This window comes from Otolemur garnettii, unplaced genomic scaffold (assembly GCF_000181295.1).
Source record: "Otolemur garnettii isolate 467f Iridium unplaced genomic scaffold, OtoGar3 scaffold00005, whole genome shotgun sequence".
Classification (NCBI taxonomy): Eukaryota; Metazoa; Chordata; class Mammalia; order Primates; family Galagidae; genus Otolemur; species Otolemur garnettii.
In genome coordinates, this window is record NW_003852400.1 from 41,419,224 (window position 1) to 41,431,874 (window position 12,651).

Here is a 12,651-nt window from a genome sequence, read left to right on the forward strand (position 1 = left end):
GCTTAAGCAATTCTCTTGTCTCAGCCTCCCAAGTAGCTGGGACTGCAGGCACCTGCCACAACACCTGGCTATTATTTGGCTGTAGTTGTCATTGTTGTTTGGCAGGCCCAGGCTGGATTCAAACCCACCCAGCTCCAGTATATGTGACTGGTGCCCTAGCCGCTGAGATATAGGCACGGAGCCAGTAGTGAGACATTTTTAAAAATAAGAATTTTACTCTTTTCCATTATGAGCAGTGATATTGAAGGAGGTAGGGGAGAACTTTTTGTTTCTTTGAGTACAATTTATGGCATAAACTATGAGAGGAAATCAATGACCAGCAAGGTCTCTCTCATTCTTTTTTCTCATTTAGTTAATCCTCCCTTCCTCCCTTCCTTTATTTTCCTACCCTTCTTCCTTCCCTCCTTTTTTCTTTAATAAGATGATGAAATTTCTTTATATCAATAACACATACCTATTATACCCTTCAGCTTTGAGTCAGCTTTCGAGTCCAGATACTTCTTTATTTAAAAAAAGAAGGTAATCATTCAATAAAGAGTATATATGAAGGCTGGGCTTGGTGGCTCATGCCTGAAATCCTAGCACTCTGGGAGGCCAAGGAGGGTGGATCACCTGAGCTCACAGGTTTGAGACCAGCCTGAACCAGAGAGAGACCTTGTCTCTAAAAATAGCCAGGCATTGTGGCATCCACCTGTAGTCCTAGCTACTTGGGAGGCTCAGGCAAGAGAATCACTTGAGCCCAAGAGTTTGGGGTTGCTGTGAACGATGAAACCACAGCACTCTACTGAGGCTGACAAAGTGAGACCCTGTCTAAAATTTTAAAAATAAAAAGAGTATATAAGAATATCAAGTAACACTTACCTATGGCATCCATGCTCCAAGATGTTATGTCAGATTTAATTACACCATCTGCATTTTGAGCTTCCACTTGAATGGTGCAATCATCTCTGTTTGTTACTCTTGGAGGAAAAAAAGAGCACGAAGCACGATTTTCACTTGCAGAACTATTGAGTGTACAACTCTCAATTTTATTTCCATAAGAGCTTTGAAGTAAAAAGCAATTCAACAAGAGATTAGTACAATAGTTTTGAAACACAGCCACACTTAATGTTTTAAGCATTATTTGTTAGTTTTACTCTGGGTCTCTCTTGAGAACTGTGTAGTCTAGGATTTAGTTACCCTCTCTCCAAATTCCTTCCTCATAAGGAAAGGTAAACATCTGCTTTCTGCCTGCTTAAGATGCTTCAGGAGCCACAGAGACATGCTTAGAAACCTGTAAGCTCACCAAAAGCTACATTTGTAATGCATGTAGTTTTGGCAAGAAATAATGAACAGCTCCTGAAAAATCTCAGATTCCAGCCTTAAAAATTTATTCTTGAAAAACAAACAAAAAAAATATGTATTATACTATTTATAAAATATGTCTCAAAGAGGATATGTTAAATAAATTATGGTAAATACACAAATACAATTTAAAGTGGTGGTTTTTGAAACACTGTATTTATTGCTATAGATCAGGTGCCCTCAAACTACGGCCCACAGGCCACATGCAGCCGGCCTAGGACATTTATCTGGCCTGCTAGGTGTTTTTGCTGCTGCTGCCTGTCTTGCTTAACAGCTGACTTGTCCCGGGGCCCGCAGTCCAGCCCTCCAACGGTCTGAGGGACAGTGAACTGGCCCCCTGTTTAAAAAGTTTGAGGACCCCTGCTATAGAAAGACACTTGTATTCTATTGTTTGTATAAAAAACAGGTGTGTATTATGTATAAAATGATCACAGTTATATAAACATATATAGCTATTTACATAACTATTCATGGTGTCTGGAAAGATCATTAAAAATTAATGTTGTTACCTGGAAATTTTCAACATTTTTCAGGTTGAATTTTTAAACACTGGTATATATTGTTTTCAGAAAACTCATTAAACTAGATAGATAGATAGATAGATAGATAGATGACATATTCTATGGAGCTGCAACTTAATAAAATAAGAGCACATATTAGTGGGGATCAAATGGGTGGGTATACCCACAGTCCACGTGGTTCTGGGAATTATGAGGAGGTGAAGCTGGCTGAAGGAGGCCCATTTTGCAAGGTGCCAGGGCTTGCTGGGATGTGGGAAAGGAATGGAGCTTATACACATGGAATCATGGAATCTTGAAACTAGCAAAGAACTTAAGGTTTTTGCTGGTTATTGTACAGTACAAAGATGGCCCCATGGTAGTGTTTTGTTGTGGTTACAAGCATGAGTTCTAGAAGCAGACCAGCTTTGACTCCTAGCCTTGTTTCTATTCATTGTATGACTGGGGCACATCCTTTGAGAAATGCCCTTTCTGGCCTTTCCACATCTCTAGACATCCTTCACATCTCAGTTTAAAACTATTACTTCAATGAAAGCATCTCCAATTCCTTTTCTTTTCCAAGGAAAAATTCATCCATTTTTATTCATTCGTTCATTCGAAACTTCACATTCCTATTGTTTCTGGGTCTCACTAGGATTTCTGCTTTATCATTAACCCACTGTGATCAGCTCTCAGGTTGACTACCAACAAGGAAATCCTTCCAGTTTTTCCTAGAAGAGATATTCTTGGTGATAAATTCACCAAAATGCAAGCAGTCTAGGAGTCCTAGAAAGCCCAGCCAGTCTGGGGCCCTTCATCAGGGCTGGGGATAAGCCTGGAGACACCAGGGGTTTCCTTTTTCTGTATATCCAACTGTTGATAATAATGACAACTCACAGTGAGAGATGGAAGTAGAAGGGGGAATGTCTCTATAAACTAGAAAAATAGCGATAAACCTATTAAGCCTTCTAGATTTTCCTTTTACTAGTAATTCCTGTTAAACATTGGGCATAGAACCAACAAGTCTGGGGAAACAAATAAGCCATTTGGACTATGGGTTATTGGGTCTTTATCATTCTTACTTTTAAAAGTAGAGGTGGGCAAGCTATATCCTGCAGGTCAAATATAGCCTAGTTCTTGTTCTTTTATGGCTCATGGGTTAGAAACCATTTTTCTGTTGTTAAATGGTAGAAAAAAATTAAACAAAGAGCAATACTGGTTGTATATATTAGTCACCCAGGAACTATAACTGAGAAAAGTTTTACCTTCTAAATAACATGAATCACAAATGAATCAGGAGCTTCTATCTCTCCCACTCCTTAACCCTACTGATAAAACCCAAGATCTTGTACTTACTAAGTTCTCTTAACTCTGTACAGGGTGTAACCGGTTTCCTTCCCCGGATTCCAAGTGCAAGTTAAATTTTTCCTATAGTAGTAGATGCAAGAAATGTTCTCAGGCTTAGCTGGCAGAGCTAAATATTAAAAAAAAAAACAAACCCACAAACACAACAATTTCAGTACACAATAAGTATTGCCAGCATTGAACATTTTAATGAAAACAGGCTGATCAAAAGCAAAATTTGTTGGTTAGCTGCCAGGTACAATAAGTTCTCCTAATCAGATTCATGGAGAGACTCTAACTCTATCTTTCTAATTATTCCCTTAGAAGAGCTAAATTCCTACTTGTGAAATAAAATAAAATCTTAAGTCCTCCAGCCAACTGAATGGACCCCCCTCTTGTCCAAGGGGACCCCAGAAAAACCTTAAAGCTGAGTTAAGAAAGGAGGTCAGACCTGCCTTCTGTTCCCTGTCCCTTTTTGGAGATACTCTTTGTAACAATAAGATACAAAATCATTTAAAGGCCTAAAGCTATACAAAACAAAACTTAAACCATATCTATAGGCCATCAATTTACTTAACAGATAGACCACTAGAATTTTAGTAAGCATTGGGGTAGCTTGGGGTAGCTTGTCTCTGATTGACATCCACAAGTGAAAATACTCCATGGCTTTAGATAAAGCTTCATTTCTTTAACCAATTACAAACAAAGAATCTTTAAACTCACCTATAATCTTAAGCCCACCCCGACCCCACCACTCCATTCCCCACACCGCTGCTTTGAGATGTCCCATCTTGTAGTATCTTATGTGTAATTCTTGCCTCCTTAAATATTTTCTCAGGATTTCTGGAGGCCATGTGCCCTGGGCCAGACACACACATTCAGATCAGAATAAATCTCTTTAAATTACTTTTCATAGTTTGGGTTTTTTTCCATTAATATGCTTCTTAAGAAATACTTTTTACATTCATACTCAAAAGCCAAACTTGAGAAGCAAAAATTATTAAAACAGCAGGCATATGTAAAGTATTCATGAAATACTCAGTAGAGCATCAAAGAATAGAACCACTCTTGAAAACTGGGTAGCAGGTGATGTGGACATAAGTGAAAAATACAAAATGCTACACTTCAACCTTATCAACAATTTTCTTTTCCCATAAAAAAATTGAAATTTTTGAAATATCTTCACCTGTATTTCCATATTTTATTATGAAATATCTTCAGCTGTATTTTCATAACTCATAAATCTTGCTCCTTGTATTTCCTACCCAATAGCAGCCATCCCTTCATAGGCAAAGGTGATACTACCATCTACAACAGGGATCTGGACCCCTAAGAGGTCGAGAAGTAGAATTCAGGGGTCTATAAACTTACATGGAGAAAATTTTATATCTTTAATTTTTAGTAATCTATAGCCTAAAGTTAGACTTTCCTTCCATCTTGAATGTAGTCAATAAACTCCTTGTACTGGCTTCCTTACCTGGGACTTTGTTGTAGGTGGCTAGATGCACAAATTTCAATGACCCCTACCTATATGTTTATAGAATCCTCTCCCTTAACTACTTGATCTTTTGAGTTGTTCCTCAGAAATTATGGATTTTCTATGAGACAGAAGAGATTCTGAAGGCTAGCAGGCAGACCTCCTGATGCTGAGACTTACTTTCCCCTACAACCTGCCCCTAATACTTCAAGGTCCCTTGTTAGTTACACCATGATCTTCCCCCAGGGTTGTGGCTCCTCCTTAAAAACCCTGTGATTTCTGTTGTTAGAGAAACAGATTTGAAGCAGCGTCTCTTTTTTTCTTGAAAAAGATTTCTTTCTTTTCTTTTCTTTTCTTTTTTAATTGAGACAGTCTCACTTTGTCACCCTTGGTAGAGTACTGTGGTGTCACAGTTCACAGAGACCTCACTCTTAGGCTCAAGTGATTCTCTTACCTCAGCCTCCCTAGTAGCTGGGACTACAAGGCACCCACCACAAGGCCTAGTTTTTTGTTGTTGTTTTTTTTTAGTAGGCCAGGGCTGGGTTCAAACCACCTGCCCTGGAGCATGTGGCTGACGCCCTACCCACTGAGCACAGGCGTCCCCCAGACGTCTTTCACATTAGAAAAAGTCCTTTCTTCCTAGACTGTCCTCATTGTCTCAATAATTGAATCTTTGTGCTGCAATGGGCTAGACTTGGACCAAAATCCGCCTGTTGTTTCAATATCATTGTCACCACTAAAAATCACAGTTATTTTAAGATTGTATTTCATTTTTTGCAGATATCTTGAAATACCAAATGCAATTATCACTATTTCTGAATTAACATAATTAGGAGATCTGATGATTAAACCAAAATTATGGTAATTATTAGATCTTCTTATTTAATGTAGTAATAGAGAAGAACATGTATACCACATCACTAATTTATTTCTTTAGCATTTTGATAACTTCATTATTTGGTTTTCTTTGTAATCCTATTGATTCTATTCAAATGCATTTACAAACATCAGTTTATAGGCTTCACTGAATTACCAAGGGACACACACACACACACACACACACACACACACAATAGAGAAATGAAGAAGTGAGGGTAATTTTAGTTTCACAAACTAACCTCTTCGTTGAGCCTTTGGCAAGACCACAGTCTCAAGAGGCAGGCTTGAAAGAGGAAGGCAACTCCTGAAGTCACCTTTACATCCCAAAGGAAGCTCTAGAGCCCCCTAGGAAGGAAGTCCCTACCGGATAGGGTGAAGGGAAACCCCCACCACTTCTAATAAGGGAAATATTAGGGGTGGGAAAGGGGGAGGGAACAAAAGGAGCACAAGCTCAGATGTCAGTGCTATGGATAGAGCAGGACAAACATGCAGATGGATCTGATGAGCCAAGGTCACCGGGCCTGGAGTCTATTTCATCAGGCACAGCCAGCCTGTCGGAGGCTGCAAGCCTATAGTCTAAAAGAAGCCTCATGTTCCACTAAGCACTATATTCATCGTGGTGTGGTGTCCTAACAATGCACTAGCAGAGGTTGGACCTGGTGCAGCTTTCTAGGTGAGCTCCATACAGGTAAGTGTAGCATGCAGGGATCCAGAAATTCCCACGTCTCAGTGTAGGTAGGGGCTAGAGATAGTTCTATGAGAAGGGATAAGGCCTGGCATTAGGAAGAAGAGGCTTCTGTGCACAGAGCTTTTTCAGGACCACAGGCAAACAACCGGGGCAGGAACTTCAGGAAGAGGTGCCCATATGATGACCCAAAGCCCAGCAATGCCCCCTGACCTGCAGGAGACCACAGCAGATAGTCCAAGGGAAGCCAGAGGGCAGCATGAGGGCTGGTTCCCAGGGATCCAGGAGCCCTTTCCAAGACTTGGAAGTCACCTAATCCTGCTCATCTATACAGACACCACCTTAAGGAGGCACAGAGGGGAAGGCAGGAACTCTGGAGCAGTGAGTCTTTACCCCCAATTAGCCAAAAGATACCATAAAGCAGAAGAAAGTGAAACAATGTCAACAAATTTTCGTGCTCCCCACACCTTCCCTTTCCGCTACACACCGGAATAATACTGTAGACATGTCAGCTCTGTCAGAGCGTGGCCTCGTAACAGGAAGGAAGGAGTAAAGGGTGGCACTTCTAGTTTTGTTTGGCTTTAGGTTTTTCTAATTTTTAAAAGTTCTCTAAAAATGTGTATGTATGTATAGTACATTCGTATATTTGGTCTAGGAAATGAGGAGCCACTGATAATGACAAATGAGGGGGCAGGAGAGCTAGAAGCCTCCATGTTGTACAGAGTTCAAGTTCATTCCAGAGAACTGCCTTCCTCCGCGTGCTGCACACAAGCCTCACACCTGCAGCACCCAGTGGTCAGCAGTTCAAAGACTTTCAGTCTTTACTACTTGCATGCTGAAAACCATGACAAAGCTAGTGATCTCCAAGTCCACATGCTTAAAAAGACCAAAGTTAACTGGACCCCAACCAAGCAATACCACATATCACATGGAGATCAGAAGCTGTGCCACTAACACATTCTTCAAAGAGCCCACAGAGCTTGAAACCCTCCCAGAGGATTCTTCGGCTCAGTAAGCAAAATATTAACAGATTCCACACTTCACAACTACCAGAAGGAATGTGCAAAATCCCACAAGGGGTGAAGCAAGGGTCAGCCAATGTCGTCCTAGGAAGAATGATTTGCACACTGACCAACTCACGTTCTACCTCCAGGGCTCAGAGATAATCACAGGTGTGTGTCTGTGTGTATGGTGTATATGGGTGGTATATATGGGGGGGTGAGGAGTATGTGTGGTGTGTATAGGATGGGTGTATGTGTGCAGTGGGGAGGTGTGCTTGTATGTAGCATGTGATATGGGTGATACATGAGTGTGTAGTGTGGTGTGTGTGGTATGTGTGATGTTTGTGGGTGGGTATATATGTGGCTCTATCTTTAATCCTTTGGCCAAGTTTCTTACAAATATCCATCCATCTGGCCCCCCACCAACCTCCAGTTCACTAATACTCATCACACTGATTTCAAAGTTGGAGGATTTCAAAGTTGAACACAGAAACAAAAGCCTTTCTCTCTCTCCCCAGAATATTCTTGGTCTTGTTTTATTATCATTATGGCCTCCTACTATCATATTTTATCTCCATCTTTATTCTCTCTCTTCCTTATACTGGCTGAATCCAAAGCCGGCCACCAAAATATCAGTGTAGGCATAGATCTTCATAGATCCAAATGTATCCTTGCCAAACCTCAGTGAACTCTAGGTCCTCCTGTTTTTCCTTTTGTACCTCTCCCTAGCTTCTTCAGAAGCTCTAGATAACACACATTACAAGCCATAGCTAGAAAGGGAGTCAAATATCTGATTTCCAGAAAGTGGTTCAAAAACAATTTTCCTTTCAACCTGGATGTTTTTATGGGGCTACATTTGTTTTGCTCTTACTCCTCAGCATATGGCTTTACAGAGGCCTCCTGATACTGGTATTACAGAAGTGATCTGTGGTAGATAAAATGAACGCTCATCACTATTTCCAGTGCTCATCAATAGCACAGCCATGTGACTCACCTTGGCTTTGGACATGTGACAGGCAACATCTAAGTGCTGGTGTGTGACCCTCCTTTCTCTCCTCCTCTGCCAGTGCACACCCTGGAGACACATGCTAACATGGGTGTGTTTGAGGATGGCGGAGCCCCCACCAGTCTGGGTCCCCTTCTTATCTGTGATTGAACTCAGGTGGCTGTGTTGAACACTAAGATTTGGGTCTTGTTTATTGCTATAACATAAACACCTTTCCCTGACTAATATAAAAATAGATTCCCTGCTTAAAAATCCAGAACTCTAAGATTTCGGGGAGGAATTTAACATAGTTTTCTCTGGTCTTCTCCTATGTCCCCATGGCATTTTAATTTGCATATGGTTATTTTAGATTCACTCTACCAAAAATTAGGAGGTGGCAGGGGAACTGGAACAGGCTTTCTTGCTTCACTTCCCCACATGTAGCCTCACCTGGAGCGATGCCACACATTGTAATCACCTTAATCTCACCTAACAGAACTACCATGATTGGCAGAGCCCACACAACGGCCACAGTCTTTCTGCTTGGTGGCAACCAGTGTGCCTATTTTAAGTCTTATTGAATTTTCCATTAGAAGACAGTCACAAACATGAAGAAAGTTGGGACAGAGAAATGGACACTTTGCTTTTTTTGCATTTTTTTGTCCCCCAAGACCCAAGAGTACTGGCCAGTACTCCTCAAGACTGCCAAGGTCATGAAAAATAAGGAAAGACCAAAAAACTGTCACAAACCAGCAGAAATTAGGGAGATATGAAAATTTAATGCAATATTACCATATCTCCATCAATTCCTGGAACAGAAGGAGGTCATTTAATAGAAAACACCAGTGAAGTACAAATAAAATTTGAAATGTATTTAAAAGTAATGGGCTAATATTAGTTTCTTAGTATTGGCAACTGTATTGTAATATTTTGAGATATTAACAATGAGGAAACTGAATGGAGGCTAAAAAAGAATTCTCTATACTATTTTCACAATTTTTCTATCTAAAATGATTCAAAAAATAGAATTTTTATTTTTAAAAACAGACAACTGAAGGCTAGGTCAGGCAGTTACTCCATCTATCTTTCCCATACCCTCAAAAAATAAAAAAACCAAAAAAAAAATGCTGATATTCTCCTGGTTCTAGAAATAAGGGGAAATGTTCATTAACTTTCCTCTAAAAAATATTGGTAGAATGTTCTTGCTTATCAGAGAATTTCCATAGGCAAGAGGAGCATTTTTAAAATTAAAAAGATGTTATCAACCTTCCTCTTCCCCTCTATGATATATCACTTTGGTGCTGTTTCAAATTTAGAGTTTAAAAAACATCTTGACATAAAAGAAAGGCAAATCTGAGCAAGACCAAGGGAAAGATATTCTACACAGGAAGAGTGGTGGGAAATGGAGTCAGTTTATAAGAGACAGTGTGTGTGAGAAGACAGATAGAAAATAGGAGGAGACGTGTTAGGGAAAGGATGACTTGCAGGAGCCATAATGCATTTAGTTAGAACTTAAAACTGGATAATTAGGAGCACTAGTTGAGACCAGATGAGTGGGAGAGCAACAGGCCTCCTGCCTGAATCTACCAAGCTCCTGAGTGCCACTGGTGTAACCACAGGGGGCTGCAAGGCAGGCAACCAGTCCCTCTTGGTGACCATCAATTACTACATGTTAGGAGATGAATTGCATCTCTCCAAACTTCATAAATTGAAGTCCAAGTCCCCAGTAACTCAGAAGGTTATTTTTGGAAATAGGACCTTTGAAGAGGTAACTGAGTTAAAATGAGGCCAGTAGGCTAGGCCCTAATTCAACTGCCTGGTGTCCCTACAGGGAGAGAAATCAGAGCATGCAGGCACAGAGGGGTGACCATGTGAAGAGGCAGCAGGAGGGCAGCCATCTGCAGGGCCTGGAGAAGAAGCTTCAGAGGAGACCGCCCACACTGTCAGCACCTTAATGCTAGACTTGCAGCCCCCAGAACTATGAGAAAAGACATTTCTGCTGCTTAAGCCACCCAGCCACTGATGGCATTTTGTAATGTTAGCCCAAGCTACTAATTCATGACATGATGCCTCTCTACCTTTCCAGAGCCCAGCCCCAACCTCTTTTCCTCTGGTCTTAATTTTTTTTAACATAAGTTGTGATCAAACTAATAGATCTGCAAGATATTGTACAAATACTAGAACCACAGTCTTGAGTTGGGTCTATAGAAATACATTGTCTCATCACTTCCCCTTACATCCTCACAATATATGGCAAACAGTGTGAAAACTGCTTATTTTTTATGTGTGTATATTGTAGATGAAGCCACAACAACTAACCCAAAAACAATGGAGACAAGCATTCACCATCATGGCAGTCCCCCCTTATGTGCAGTTTGACTGTTGGCAGTGTTAGTTACTTGCCATCAATAGGGTCTGAAAAGAGGTGAGTACAATGTAATAAGATATTCTGAGAAAGAGAGAGACAGAGAGAGAGATCACATTCACATAACTTTTATTACAGTATATTGCTATAATTATTCTATTTATTATGAGTTATTGTTAATCTCCTTGCCTAATTTGTGAATTAAACTTTGTAAATTAATAAATAAACTTCTTTGTTGAGTTTTACAAATTAAACTTTATCATAGACATGTATGTGTAGGAAAAACATAGTATGCATAAGGTTCAGTACCACTCGAGTTTTAAGCATCAGTTGGGGGTCTTGGAATATAACCCCTGAAAATAAGAGGGGACTATAAATTAGTGAATTTTACTACTTGGTAAAATAGTAAAATCCCTTTGAAAACATGATAAGCCATCTTGTCAAATTTGCACACACATGAGTATACGTGAGCTTGGCACATACATGAGTAGATACGAACCTGGCATGTACACGTACACAGACACACACACACACACACACACACAAACTCAGATGCTCACAGATCCCCTGTTGTCTATCCTTGGATGTTTGTGGCCCAGGGGTCCGTTTGCTCTGAAGATAACAATTCTTGTCCAAAGACGGTAATAACAATCCCGTGACCCATAAAGCTGCCGGGCTGACCTACCTGCCAGGCTGAATTCACAGAGTAAAGGAAACATCCACAGTGCCCAGGTCCACATCGTCCCTGAGTCCACACAGGAAGGCTGAGGAGAGAGCTGAAAATGCCACTTGTCAGGAGTCAGTTTGCTTTCTACCTCTTTTCAAAAACTGTATTTCCAGTGGCAAACAAATTCTAAGAATTTAGAGGAAGGAAGGATTTATTTTAAATGGACTATTATCACCTAGATCCCTTCCTAATTGTGATGGACAATAATGTTTTTCTTTTGTCCATAATCCACCCACTATGTAAATGAAAAGTGCACCAACCACCAAGAATATGCTTCAGAACAAAAAGCACTGTGAGCCTGCAGGGATCTGAGGCCACCCCAGCACGCCGGCCAAGTGAACAACTCACAGTTTCCCCAAGCCGTGCTATCTCCTGTCTCCACGCCTTATACGTGCATGCCTGCCACACTCTTTTCCCTCATTCCTGACAAACTAATCATCTCTCCCGACTCATCTCAAAGCTAACCTTCTCTAAGACACGCTCCCTGAATTCCCACATGGAGCTGACAAGTCAGTCCCTCCTTTGTGACCCACCCACCCTGCCCTGCACGGCATCCCTACCACAGCATCTGTCACACAGAACGGTGTTGAGCAGTTTACCTGCTGGTGTCCCCACCCACCGAAAGCTACTTAAGAGCAGGGCCTCTCTTAGTCCTCTCAAAGCCCTCGTAGTTAAGACAGTGCCCAGTACCTGGGAGACATGCAATACTATTTGTAGAATTTAATTGTTAATTAGAAGCAGAAGGCTGCTGGCTCTGATCTCATCCCAGATATGACAGTGGGAGTAGTCTAAGGATAAAAGCAATAACTTGTTTCATGAAGAAATAAATGATAGTACATACATTTTTGTCTGCCAGATCATTACAGAAAAAAAAAGAGAAAACAAAATAAATCATTTTAGAAAAATTCACATGCAGCATTTCTGGAGAAAATTTCAGGGATAAAATTTTCTCATATACAAAGCAATTGAAATCTTTAACTAATTGAAAATGTTGAAGCTAATAAAGCAAAATAAGAACTTGGATCTGTGATAAGAAAAATACCATCATGAAACAATAAAAGACTGGCTACACAACAGCAAGCATTCGTGCCTGATACCAGGGAAGTCCAGTAGGTTTTCTCTCAAGAAATAGTTGCTTTGATTTAAATGAGGACAAAATTTGAAGGGGAATTTTTATATTTTTAAATTTTGAATTTTTCAACAAAAACTAAATGTCTTTTAAAACTAATTGTGGCTCGGCGCCTGTGGCTCAAGCGGCTAAGGCGCCAGCCACATACACCTAAGGTGGCGGGTTCGAATCCCGAACCCGGGCCCACCAAACAAAAATGACGGCTGCAACCAAAAAAT

At 40.6% G+C, this 12,651-nt stretch overlaps 1 protein-coding gene across 1 annotated transcript in view; it reads right to left on the bottom strand.

Moving 5' to 3' along the window:
* IL31RA (interleukin 31 receptor A) overlaps positions 1-12,651 on the bottom strand; it is a 61,992-nt gene that overhangs the window by 37,646 nt on the left and 11,695 nt on the right. The window contains exons 3-5 of the mRNA XM_012811877.2: positions 11,263-11,353; positions 3,198-3,315; positions 862-1,043 (exon numbers count right to left, since the gene is read on the bottom strand). Coding sequence (XP_012667331.2) covers positions 862-1,043; positions 3,198-3,315; positions 11,263-11,353 — 391 coding nt within the window. The remainder of the gene's footprint in view (positions 1-861; positions 1,044-3,197; positions 3,316-11,262; positions 11,354-12,651) is intronic.